At 42.2% G+C, this 13,938-nt stretch overlaps 1 protein-coding gene across 3 annotated transcripts; it reads left to right on the top strand.

Moving 5' to 3' along the window:
• Window positions 1-1,178: 1,178 nt before the first annotated feature.
• Window positions 1,179-13,187, top strand: Cdkn3 (cyclin dependent kinase inhibitor 3). Of its 3 annotated transcripts, none has more exons than XM_027386532.2 (8): window positions 1,179-1,336; window positions 3,246-3,328; window positions 5,609-5,664; window positions 6,094-6,138; window positions 9,321-9,543; window positions 10,045-10,076; window positions 12,054-12,154; window positions 12,980-13,187. In XM_027386532.2, exons 1-8 carry the CDS (start codon window positions 1,328-1,330, stop codon window positions 13,064-13,066), a joined length of 636 nt encoding a protein of 211 aa, XP_027242333.1. In that variant the 5' UTR covers window positions 1,179-1,327; the 3' UTR covers window positions 13,067-13,187. The 3 variants fall into 3 exon arrangements, with proteins under 3 accessions (XP_027242333.1, XP_027242332.1, XP_027242334.1); XM_027386531.2 differs by having other exon boundaries at window positions 1,180-1,336; window positions 12,051-12,154; XM_027386533.2 differs by lacking the exon at window positions 1,179-1,336 and adding an exon at window positions 1,581-1,731 and having other exon boundaries at window positions 12,051-12,154.
• The last annotated feature ends 751 nt before the right edge of the window (window positions 13,188-13,938 follow it).

Consider the following 13,938-nt stretch of genomic DNA (forward strand, 5'->3'; position numbering starts at 1 on the left):
GACTAACCTCTGAAAGAGTGGGACCAGAGACAAGCTACGGGGCAGCAGGCACTAACAGCCACACTTTACCTATCTCACAATTTCACACAGGCCATTCTGGTATACTTTGAAATGTGTGAAAATCTATTTAAAATTTTACAAAGCCACTGTACTTGAAGAGCTTACTATTCTAGTCATATATGGGAAGATAGGCGCTTAAATGCTAGATGGTTCTTTGAACTATATACCCTCATGGAGGCCCTTGTATATTGTACTACGACCAATAGCAAATTTGTGATGAATGGTAACTAGTTCCCTATGTCTACTGCAACGTCATCAAAGAAGCAGACTTACATTAAAAGAGAGTAGCTGGAAAGTAGCATTTATTGCTTTGTTGTTCAAACTTAACCTTGGATTTTGAAGATAAGCAATCAATATAGAAAATCCCAGCAGGGCCGGGGGTTGGTGGAGCACGCCTTTAATCCCAGCACTGGGGAGGCAGAGGCAGGCGGATCTCTCTGAGTTCAAGGCCAGCCTGGTCTCCAGAACGAGTACCAGGATAGGCTCCAAAGCTACACAGATAAACCCTGTCTCAAAAAAAAAAAAAAAAAAAAAAAAAAAAAAAAAAAAAAAAAAGAAAGGAAGGAAGGAAGGAAGGAAGGAAGGAAGGAAGAAAGAAAGAAAGAAAGAAAGAAAGAAAGAAAAAAAGAAAATCCCAGCAGCCAGCAGGTCTCTATGCTGATTAATTTTATACATCAACCTAGCTGAGCCAGGGCTCAGATATTTGGATAAACACTATTATGGATGTAATTTACATTTAAGTTGGTAGACTTTGAGCAAATCACATTGTCTTCAATAGTACTCAATTGAAAACCTGACTACTACAAAAGACAGACTTGCCCTGCCTGCACAAGGATTCTCTGGCTTATTTTCGCAGTTCATTTACAACACAGACTCTTTCTGGTCCCAAAGGAGTCTACCTTTGAACTTGAACTATATAATCTTGGGTCTACAGTCACCAGGCTCTACAGAACCACGCTCCGCCCCTTGCCACGTGTCCACGCCCCCAACTGGCTGAGGGGCGGAGCCATCCAACCAATCACCTTTCTCCCGGGCCCTCCTCCCGCGCGTCTTTCAAAGACTTCCTTCGAACCAATGAGCAGTTAAAGGTTGAGCCATGGCGCTGAGTAAGAAACAGAGCGAGGATATGATTGGCTGTTAGAGGGCGCCGCGCCACCTCCCACGTGGATGAACCAATGAGCTGACGGGGTACGGAATCGGCGCGGGCTGCGACGCCGATGCTGCGAGGGCGGCCGGCCGCACTGGTTACGGCCTGCCGCGGCCCGCGATGAAGCCGGTGAGTGGGGCCTGCGGGGACCCGAAGGAGCCGCGCCGCAGGGCCACAGGCGCTGGCCGGCTTCTGCTGCGTGGCTGGGCGGGCAGCGGTGCGACTCGCAGTGTAACCGCTCTGCGCGTCGGGGAGGTGGAGAGGGGGGGAGCAGGAGCACTGCGGTTCGCTGACCGCCTGCGGGGGGTCACGACATTCCTACCAGATTGGGCCAACCCAGTAGGCTTGATACCTCAGATGCAAAGACTGTCACAACCCGGTTTGTGGGTGACTTGGTACCTCTGATGCAAAGGCTGTCACGACCCCGTTTGTGGGTGACATCACGATCGCCACCCTCCCTCAGGGTCCTCTTGGCACTGCATCCTATTCCTTGCAGGTCAGAATTCCTGGGCATGGTAAAGCAGGTACGTCTAACATGTTGGGATTTATCCACACCTGACTGGGAGGGGTGGAGTGAATGAGCCACACAAGCTTAAAATCCTCTATGGGGTGTCCTAGCCAGAAGTTGAAGCCCCACCTGACCCATAGTTCCTACCTCATAGGTGACAACTTACTTAAAAGGCTTCATGAAACCCCAGTCCATAGCCTAAGTCAGTTGTCATGCTCTCCTCTGACAAAGACTTTATAGAAGAGCTCGAAAGCCAAGCAGCCCATCAAGTTGTTAGTCTTGTGAGTCCCGTGTCCACAAGAAGATGTCAGCTGTCCTTCACTCCTGCCTTCTGACTCCACTGCCCCCAGAGAAGAGGAATAAGCTATCTGATCTCTGACTACAGGGGAACTGAATACAAGTAGCGAGGCCTCTCTTTCACCCCCTCTGGATGTCTGCCTGCTTTCTGGTCTGCTCTCTCTAGCATGCAGAAGTGATTCCCATGATGTGGGGATCACTCAGCCACAGCATTCTCCTTTTGCCACCTAATAAAACTCACCTTTTTGTATACACTTGCTGTTCAAATGTCTGATCTCCAGTGGTTCCAGTTAAGGAGTGGGAAAGGGTATGTTTTTCTTCCATATAGAAGTTCTGCATCCAGAATTGAGCTACACCTGCTGAGATTAGCATATAAGGTCCATCTGGATTCTTCTAATCCAGTAATTCATAAAGATGAGGGGAAGCTAGTTCACATATGTCCACCCATTTGCTAGGCTGTATGGGATTATTTTTTTAGAAAGAGGTAAGCAAATTTTCCACTGGCTTTAGTCTTTTCTGAGTCAACTCTACAGAATATACAATCCTCCACCCACATGCTCTCTTGTGTTTTGAGTCAGCCTGGCCATGAAGAACTTGTGCCTCAGTGTCCCTAATGCTGACATCAAAGGCTTGCACCATCGTAACCTGGCTCAGCTCTCGAATTTTCACACTGATTGCTTTCTCTTCCCTGTCGATCTAGAAACCCACGATTTCTTCAAAGCTTAGCGTGATGGTGTCTGTGAAACCCTTTGCTGCTCCTTAGATGGCTAGTCATTCCCTCAGTGCTGCAGCACATGGTTTCTACTTTAGCACTTTCACCATTCTGTAATCTTGCACACTGCTGTCTCTTCAGCTATGCTATAGCTAGACAGTGTATCACAGGGTCTTCTGGTCTCCAGAGCGTGCCAGTAGAAGGTCCAAGATATGTTTGAAAAGGAATGGGCAACTCACACTTCAGAGTTGAGAAAACTGATCCAGGATGAACTCAAGTGCCTTGTTTGAGATTATCAAGGACCAATTCCAGGAGCCAGAAGTTCTTTTGATCTAAATCTAATTCTGCCCACTGTACAGTGCCATGATTAATCAAGTGGTCAACAGTAATCATTTATTATTGATATTGCTGGTCTCTCTGATAGTCCAGATTAATGACTGCGTGTTTAATCATGGATTGGCTATGTGAAAATCATTTGCAAATATTCCTTGCAGTAATTTAATATAACATTTCTTTTGAAGCCCATTTCAATACAAGCAAGTGAGTTTGATTCTTCAGATGAAGAGCCTATTGAAGATGAACAGACACCAATTCAAATTTCATGGTATGTTAGCATTTCAGTGGTAAGCTACAGTGTTTGATGGTACATCATATTTGGGGAAGATAATGCATGTAATTAGAAATAATAAGCATTTGCTGGGTGGTGGCACACGCCTTTAATCCCAGCACTTGGGAGGCAGAGACAGGCAGAGCTCTTTGAGTTCGAGGTCAGCCTGGTCTACAGAGTGAGTTCCAGGACAGGCTCCTGACAAACCCTGTCTTGAGAAACTAAAAAAGAAAATAACAAGTATCCTTTTGTGTCAACTCTAGAATCTTAGTCTTGACATTTCCTTACTCCATTATTTATTTACTGTCTGATATGAAATAAAACCCACACATTCCCTCCTTTAGACACTGGGTTGGGTGGGGGCACCTTTGTAGAACAAATAAGAAGTAGAGGAAGATTTTGAAATGATTTCCCACCAAAATTTATGTATTCTTTAGGAAACCATTAGAATATCAAAATAGGGTATTTAATAATTTTTCATTAAGTCCTATTTAATACACAGAACTATTTGCTATGGTGATCGGCAGATCATTGAAGATAAAAGCCATATCACTATAACTGCATTTCTTCCTGTGACAGACCACCTGACATCCACAAGTTAAGGGAGAAAGCGTTCATTTTAGCCCATCATTTCAGAGGTTTCCAATCATTGTTGCAGGGGGAGGGTGCATGGAAGGACAGAGGACTTTAGACCCTGGCTGCCAGGAAGCAGAGTAGAACAGTAACATGAAGGGGCCAGGGAGAGACATGCGCCCAATGGCAGCTTTCTAGTCAGCCGCGCCCCCTCCTCCATCCACCTTTCAGTAGTACATTTAGATTTTAAATTCAGCAAGGGACTAAGCCATTCTTAGGACCTCCAGGTCTCAACGTCTCTGGAAATATCCACAAGTGTACCTTACCTATCCGTTAGGTAGTTCTTAATCCAGCCAGGCAGATCAACATCGACCATCATAATCAAAAAGTTTTTCTGCCAATCAATTCCCAAGGCTTGGCATGAGGACTTATGGTTGTGCCAGGGTCTCTACAACCAGCAACCAAATGGTTTCTCTCATCGCCATAAAGCCGGTACTCTCCCTGGGACATGGCTTAGTGATACAGCACTTGGCTATCATGGACCAACCCTGCGTTCAAGCCCCAGCACTGAAAATAAAAGTTCTGACTTCCAGGAACACTTGAGAATTAAGTATTGTCTCAAAAGGACTTTTATTCTGTAAAAAAATAAACGTTATTTTCATTCCCCTACCAGCTCCTTTTTAAACTCAAAATTTCATCTAATTTTCCATCTCAGCTGTTATTTCTATGATGCCTCCAGCTTTTCTCCTGACTCAGAGACAGGGGACTTCTGTCCCTGGGTATTGTAAACCAGGACCATGAGTTCTAGAAACATTTTCAATTTTAATCAAAACTAATGATGAATGGTATCCTGTTTTCTTTGTATAAAATTATATCTGTAAGACAGTTTTACCAAAAAACCTTAACATTGCAAAATTAACATAAAATGGAATTTTCCAGTTCATTCAACTAAGGGTCCTACTGACTAAGCACCTGTGATTTGAAATCTTAAATAGTCCAAATCCACAACTTTTTGAGAATCACACTGGTACTTGAAAAGAATTTTTATTCTGAGCATTTTGAATTTTAGATATTTGGATTATTCCGGAATGCTCAGTTGGTCAAGTCTATGCAAGTCATTCTAGAAACACTATATCCTCTGCTCTGGAAAACATCTGGTGCCAAGCATTCAGGATGCCTACCACAGGGTCACTAGCTCTACCAGTAGGGGATTCAGGGAGCATTACCTTTATGGCAAACTAAATTTAACTTGCTCTTTTCTTTTGGGTTTTTTTTGTTGTTGTTGTTTGGTTGGTTGGTTTTTTGTTTTTTGGGGTTTTTTTGGGGATTTTTTGAGACAGGGTTTCTCTGTGGCTTTGGAGGCTGTCCTAGAACTAGCTCTTGTAGACCAGGCTGGTCTCGAACTCACAGAGATCCGCCTGCCTCTGCCTCCCAAGTTCTGGGATTAAAGGCATGTGCCACCACCACCCAGCTAACTTTCTCTTTTAAGACACAAATGGCATTAAAGCAAGTAGATTCCCCTTTCTAAACTTTCAGTCATTCTAGGCCTTTCTTGTTCTCTACCTGATTACCTATGAAATGGTGTTTTGCAACCTCTGTAAAATGTTAAAACACCCTCACTCTGTGGCAGACACTCTTGTTGAGTAGGCTAAATTTCCATTTCTAGCTTTTTAGAAGTTAAGCTTGGTAAATTTTTCTTCACAGGCTACCACTGTCACGAGTGAACTGTTCTCAGTTTCTCGGTTTATGTGCTCTTCCAGGTAAGTAAGAACACTCAGTTGGCTTCTTAATGATACAAGAGCAGACTCTTGTGAGCTGAGAAGTTGTTCAGTGCAGTCCACAATATATCTCATAGACCGGCGCTGGGCAGCTTGTCTTCTGAAAGCCTTCAGGATCACCCTCCATACCCAGGGCAGTATTTCTGACTGACCTAGTTCAGTGAGACTTAAAGCCCAGGTACAAATGAAGTTAAGACTGTGGCCAGGAGCTCCTGCATCAGGACTTCTGTCAGTGGAATTTATCAATGTCTACAGCTGTGCTTCTGAGACTCAAAGAAATTAATATGTACATTTAAAGTGGACTTGAAACATTAATAGCCATGTGAAATTACTTTCTATAGTAGCTTGTGTGTATCAAATGTGACTTATATAGCCCCAAAGTGATTTTTTTTTTACTTGTCTTATCTGTAGGTTGTAAATTTAAAGATGTTAGAAGAAATATTCAAAAAGATACAGGTAGGTTCACTATGAGAAAAGCCTACTACTGGTTTGTTTTAAGCCTGAAAATACGTCAAACTTTTCTCGATATATAAAATACATTTTTATGACATTTCTACCTATGAACTTCTTGCATGTGAAGAGGTGTTTGTGATGGGCCCAAGGACTCATCATTTATCTGAACATACTTTGTTTTTCACAATTCTGGTTACACACATAAACTGGGTCTGATGTTAGAATGTGTCCGTTCAGCAGGGTGGTGGTGGTGCACACCTTTAGTTCGAGCACTGGGGAGATAGAGGCAGGCTGATCTCTGTGAGTTCAAGACCAGCCTGGTCTACAAGAGCTAGTTCTAGGACAGCCTCCAAAGCCACAGAGAAACCCTGTCTCCAAAAAAAAAAAAAAAAGTGTCCGTTCAAGGGAGAAAAGTAGGTAAATATTAAACTGGCATACTGCAGTGCTGAAACAAACTGTTCCTTGCAGCCTTGACTGTGGTAGTATAAATTAAGCCTGAGCTGGGAGCCTCCCGGGTAGCGTAAAGTTTTTCACCCCTGGTCAGAACAAAGCTAGCATGCTCATGCCACTGCAGTCTCCACTCTCTAGTCATAATCCCAACATTCTACCTGCATAGTATATGACAATGACAAATGTGAAATTTCACAATATTTTATACTGATTGGGCTGGAATATTATAACCTACTTAAACACCAAGAGCCTTATCACACAGAAAATAAGTATCTACAATCTGTTTGACTCTAACTTGTCATGGTAGGTTAATGTTCTGAGTGTTGGTTAATGTACTTTATTTCTTACCTATCAAAAAGATGAGAAGAAAGTCAGGCACGGTGGCACACTCCTTTAATCCCAGCACAGAGGCAGACTGATCTCTGTGTGTTCGAGGCCACCATGATCTACATAGCGAGTTCCAGGACAGCCACAGAAGGATGAGAAGAGACTAATACTTGAATTGACCCTTGTGGTATTTATAAACATGTTCTGCTTTAGGTATATATACAACAGTAGGAAATAACTTTTATGTTCTATTTGGATGACATAAGCAAATGCTATTTAAATCATTGGTTCAAAACTAATATACATTTTGGGGTTTCTTATTTATTTAGTGGCTGTTATAGGAGGAAGATTCTAGTTTTTTCATTAGCTTTTTTTTTTTTTTTTTTAAACAATGAGATCACACACAGAATCCACTATATAGAACAGATCAAAAACACTTGGTGTGAGACCTAGGACTTCCCATGGTGTGTCCTCTCTGGGAACATCTGAAGGTTACCATATTTTAAAATGTGTCCAGTGTTTGTGGAAGACAAATAGCAAATTTTCCCCTCTTCTGGAAGCTTTATTAAATATGTTTAAATCATTTTACACTTGTAAAAAATATAATAGTTTTATCAAGATCAGACTATCTAAGTGGAGCATGATGGTACATGTCTATAATTCCAGCACTTAGCAAGTGAGGCAGGAGGATGTCATGTTTCAGGCACTCTTAGATTATACCAAAAGACCCTGGCTTAAAGAACAAAAACAACTACTGTCCAACAGAAATGCAGTCATAGCCACAAATGGAAGCTGTGTATGTAACGATAATTTTTAGTTGCCACATTTAAAAAGTGAAAACATAACCAATGGGTAATGGTGGCACACGCCTTTATTCCCAGCACTTGGGAGGCAGAGGCAGGCGGATCTCTGTGAGATGAGGCCAGTCTGGTCTACAGAGTGAGTTCCAGGACAGCCAGAGCTGTTACATAGAGAAACTCTGTCTCTTAAAACAAAAAACCAAAACAGTTAAAACATGCAAAATCAATTTCAATAATTTAATATATCCTAAGCATCATCATATAATCAGCCTAAGTAGAAAGCAAATTATCATTTTTTATCTTATTTTTTAGTGTACAAACTAATGGGGTTTATTACAACACCATTATATTTGCTCATATTCACCTCACCATCCTACCTTCCTCCCTCCAGGTAGTCCCTCTCTGATTTCATGTCTGATTAAATATGTGTAGATTTAAAATATAGGTTGCACATATGAGACAAGACATATAACCTTTTTCTTCCCTCCACATTCCCCTTTCCTCCTTCTCCTTTCTTTCCTTCCCCATATAATCTGTTCTATTTTCCTATTTATATGTGTTATATATACACTAGAGATATCATACACACACACACACACACACACACACACACACACACACACACACACAGACAGTATCTCCACACGAGGAAGTATGAATCAAGCAAATTATTAGTAAAATCATTTCTATCTTTAGTCTCTTTCTCTTTAAAAATAGGTGCATGTTTTACATTTCAACTGCAAAGGCTTTCTACTTGGATAGATAAATGTTCACAGGTTGGGGCTCAGAATTATTTGTTTTGAACTGAATAATTCAGAGTGAATATTGCCACAAAGAAAGTCCAGAAGCTAGAGAGATGGCTCAGTGGTTCAGTTCCCAAATTCAGTTCCCAAAACCCACATGGGGTGGCTTTTTAACCACCTGTAACCCCAGCTCCTGGAGATCTATCGCCCTCTTTTGGCCCCCACAGGTACCTGCACATATGTGCACATACCTCTACACAAACATACAGATAGTTTAAAAAGAAAAAAAAAATTAAGTTCTAGCATAAATTCCTAAAGAAATATTTCTTGGTTTACACCACTAAAATGAGGAGCTAAACCATGTAAGGTTAATGCAGTTAATGCCCTATTTTCTCAAGACCTGCTCTATAAAGTAAATCCACTTTGGTGTAGTTCAGTGCAGAACAGAGGAAGAATACAGGAGCTTCAGCTGAAGAAAATGTATGCTTGCCCATAATAATGGGCAGAATGAGAGTGCACATAGCTATTTCATGGGAAAAAAAACAAACTTAAAAAGTGCTATCATTCCATCTCAAGTTTAAATACTAATTATTAAAGGCAGTATTTTCTGCAAGGAAAAAACCCCAAGTTTTTCTGCTGTATCAATACAATCATCCTATCTTGAAATTCATTCAAAAGCATTTTACTTATAAATCAATCTGGTTTAATTCTAATCAGCTTTTGGTTCAGGTATTTTGATCAGATATTTCAGATTTACAAATTCTCACCTGTTATTAATTTGGTTGAAAACGTAACTCCATATTCTGTCTCTTTAAACATGTCCTGTTTTATGTGTGCGTCTGTGTGTGTCTTGGTCTGTTGGCAGAGGAACTAAAGAGCTACGGGATCCAAGATGTATTTGTTTTCTGCACCAGAGGGGAGCTGTCAAAATATAGAGTCCCAAACCTTCTGGACCTCTACCAACAGTCTGGAATTGTCACCCATCACCACCCAATCCCAGATGGAGGGACCCCTGACATTGGCAGCTGCTGGCAAATCATGGAGGAGCTGGCCACCTGTCTCAAAAACAACCGAAAAACCCTGATACAGTATGTTCTTCTTTCTCTGAACACCACACAAGCAATATGCCAGTCAAGATGACTCCTTGCCCTGGTCAGCCATGACCTTCCTCCTTCTGTCAGGACTTCCTCCTCCTAAAGCATGGAAAGTGCTAGCACAGGGCTTAGTGCAGAGGAAGCACTCAGGATACATCAGTTTGAGATAGATGGTTATTGTGTGGTTGGCACTTGGTCCAGAACCACTCAGATTTTACCTAAAAGACAGCCTTGATTCCATTTCTCAGATGTAGGCCTTAGGGTTCAGTAGTCACTGAGGCAGCCTTCTTTGGCCCTTATAGGAATTCAGAATACATCCCAGCATGAATGAGCATGCACTGCTTTGGGGTGATGATTAACTCAGCAATGCTACTGTTTGCAAGGTGATGTGCTGGGTGTTGGAGAGGCCACAGTAGGCAGAGTGGAGTAAGTCCTGGGCTGTAACTTGGGATAGAATGAAAATGGACACACTTCAAAACTCTCTTTCCTTTTCAGCTGTTATGGAGGACTTGGAAGATCTTGTCTTGGTAAGAAATATATTTCCATTAACTGTTTAACTTTGAAGTAGGCAAACTCCTTTTTGGGAACCTTATCTCACTTTAAAGGAAAGAAGGCACAATATAAGTTTACCAAGACTCAGTGATTGAGTAAAGCCTAAAACTTGGTTTTTCCTGGAAATCCTGGATGGGCATGACAGCTGTTCTCAGCTGGCTTAGGTGGATCACTTCCACCTAAGCACCTGTGTCTTGGTTTTTTTCTAATGTTCTTTCCATGGAAAAGTGTTAGGATACTGACAGCAAATGCTAAGAAATATCTGAGTGATCTAAGTATAAAAATCACAGCATTCCAAAGATAGAGGTAAGAGAATCAGGAATTCAAGGTCATCCTTGGCTGTATGGTATGTTCAAGGTCAAGCTCGTCTACAGTGAGACTCTGCCTCAAAAAAAAAAAAAAAAAAAAAAAAACACCCCAAAGAAATATGAAACAACAGCAACAAAGTATAGTTACTTACTGTGTACTTTTTTTAATTCATTCATTTTTATGTATATGATTGCTCTACCTGCATGCATGCCTTTATGCCAGAAGAGGGCATCAGATCCCACTAGAAATGGTTGTGAACCACCATGTGGTTGCTGGGAATTGAACTCAGGACCTCTGGAAGAGCAGCTGTGGTGATACATTGTTTATGATTTAATAAAGCTTGCTTGAGGAGTCAGAATGAAAAGCTAGCCACAAGCCACAGAGCCAGGCAGTGGTGATATAATCCCAGGACTCGGAGGACAGAGACAGACGGATCTCTGTGAGTGCAAGGCCACACTGAGCTACACCAAACTGATACATTCTAAAAGAGAAACAGCTCACACAAAGGTGATCTCAGCACTTGGTATCATATGCCTTTAGTTCCAACACTTGGGAGGCAGAGGCAGGCAGATCACTGTGAGTCCAAGACCACCATGGGCTACACAAGATTGAATCAGAGCTCATACCTTTAATCCCAGGATTTGAGAGCAAGGAGCAAGGGGTTTCATGTGAGATTTAGTTTTCAGACAGGGAAGGCTTGGTGGACAGCAGTGCTTCAGCATTGAACTCTGAGGACAGGACAGCCCTTTCAGCCTGAGATAGAGGTAAGAGATAGTAGCCAGTGGCTTTGCTTTTCTGATCATCTGCTTGAACCCCAATATCTGTCTCTGGGTTTTTATTAATCATGTTAAAAGCAGCCAGTGCTCTTAACCACTGAGCCATCTCTCCAGCCCATGTATTAATTTTAAAGTATGCTGGCAAAAAATGTTGGGAAATGCCGCCTCACTGTAGTAAGTTATTTTTACTGTAAAACAGGATAAACAAGATCCAAATTAACAACCTTTGTTTATGAAAGGATACTGTCAAAATGAAAAGACTGTACATAGAATGGGGGGGGGGTCTTGCACAGCATGTATTTGGTAAGGGAATAAATCTAGAATATATAAAGTACTCCGTATCGATAGACCAACATAGCAAATAAACAGTGAGCAAAGGATCTGAGTTAAGTTACCCAAAATACACACAGCCAAAAAGCACGGGGAAAAAGATGCCCAGCAATGTCAGCCAGCTATGGCTGTGACGTTTAAAAATGGAGAGTCAGTGAGCACTCTGACAAACAGGGACTTGGCCCTACTGTTGGGGATGTATTGTTTCTCAGCCACAGAAACATGGGGTTACTATGACTCACAACTCTACTCCCAGCTCCATACACAGCAAGGAGAAACGGAACCGACGTTCACTAGTAACATGTAAGCCAATGTTTGCAGGAGCAAAGAAGTTAGTGCGAACCATGTTAAACTCTAAGATCAGGTTGACTCTCAAGAGTGCAGTCTAAAGGGTGTGTCTTTTAGTCCACGGGCAGCAATCACACTGAACAGAGTTTGCTGTGGCCACAGAAGTCTAATTGATTATCTAGTCTTTTTATAACAAAATCAGGCCAGTTTTTGTAACAATCTATTCTTTTTCTGTCATGTTCTCAGTAGCTGCTTGTCTCCTCCTATACTTGTCTGACTCAGTATCACCACAGCAAGCCATAGACAGCCTTCGAGATCTCAGGGGGTCTGGAGCCATACAGACCATCAAGGTAAGAACTATTGTTCCTGTCTGCTGCAGCAGCCGCCCCTTTCAAATACAGTGTGACGTGTGACAAAAAGGAGTCCAAAAAGGCCTTGAGCTGAAATGCCAAAGCCATGAGGCACATATGCGGGCTTATCTTTTACATTTACATTTAAATATAACCCAGGTATCTGCACAAAACACTGAATTTTGAACAAAATAATGAAAATATTAAACTTTGCGCTTCACTCTCTTGAGAGATCTGGGAAGCTGTCTTGGTCAGTTCTGGGTCTTATGCTCATTCTCTACCAGGAAATGGCTACTGTAAACATTCATTTTGTTGGTAAACTTGCAGCTCAAGCAATCTAAAGATCCTACTGTGCCACTGAATCATTGATGAGTGGTATCAAAACTGCACAACAGCACCATCTGATCTGTCATATCCTGTGTGTTGCTGCTGCCTTATGTTGAAGTGTTCAGGAGAATGGAAGCTTGTGATATCCATGGCGATGGACAATATAAAATAAGCACTGTTATGCAGTTTTGATATACAGTAGGGGGAAAAAAACACGAGCAAAAAGTAGGTCCTTCCACACTGGACAGCAGATTCCCTTTAAATCTTAGTCCCGGCAGCAAAGGAAGCATTCTACAGACTTATAAAACCCTCTTGTGAAATCCATGCTGCCTTTTAGCAAAGGCAGCTTCTTTACCCAACCTCACCTCTGACCCTGCCCCTCCCGCCTCCTGGCCTGGCCAGCACCTCCTCCTCCCATTCTTAACAAGTATGGGGGTCTACTCTGATCCTATTTTTCCGCAGCATATTTCAACATATCTTTACTTTTTTTTTTCTTAGCAATATAATTATCTCCATGAGTTCCGGGATAAATTAGCTGCATATCTATCATCAAGAGATTCACTATCAAGATCTGTCTCGAGATAATGAAGATGTCTGATATAAGACTACACGTGAAGTTTCCAAGTTCTCTGGCATAATTTGTATTGAAACAAAACTACTAGTGCTACCATCCTGAATATAAATGTTATGTGCAGATACTGCGAAAGCTTTGAGTCATGAATTCACTGTTGCAGCGCAGCAGAGGGCAGCAGAGTTGGCAGACAGTTGTCTTTCTAGAAATGCACTAGCTGTTTCGAGACAGGGTCTCTCTGTGGCTTTGGAGGCTGTCCTGAACTAGCTCTCTGTGGCTTTGGAGGCTGTCCTGGAACTAGCTCTTGTAGACCAGGCTGGTCTCGAACTCACAGAGATCCGCCTGCCTCTGCCTCCCGAGTGCTGGGATTAAAGGCGTGCGCCACCACCGCCCGGCTACCTACACCATCTTTAACGCGTGTGTTTGTGTGGGAATAATCACGACAGCATGAATGTGGAGGTCAAGGGACAATGTGCAGAAGTGAGTTCTCTTCTTCCTTCACATGGGTTCCAGGATCAAATTCAGACCATCAGGATTGGCGGCAAGTGCTTTTATTCACTGAGTTATCTCTCATTTTAAAAACCTTTTTTGTCCCTCCTCAATTTTTTTTCTACTTCACTGCTGGCAGAATTAATAAGGCACTCTGAGTTTAGAGTCAACTCCTTCCCAGAGCACCAGCACACCCCACCAACATGGGAACAGCCTAGTGCTTCTTTGCACAACTAAGAGTTTCTTTTAATTTTTTGAGACAGGCTCTTACTATGTAGGCCAGGTTGGTCTCAAACTCACAGAGATTCACCTGCTTCTGCCTCGCCAGTGCTGGGAGTAAAGGCGTGCGCCACCACTCAACCAGCTTCTAAAACATAAGATTCTTACAAAAGTACTG

Source organism: Cricetulus griseus, assembly GCF_003668045.3.
Source record: "Cricetulus griseus strain 17A/GY chromosome 1 unlocalized genomic scaffold, alternate assembly CriGri-PICRH-1.0 chr1_1, whole genome shotgun sequence".
Lineage (NCBI taxonomy): Eukaryota > Metazoa > Chordata > Mammalia > Rodentia > Cricetidae > Cricetulus > Cricetulus griseus.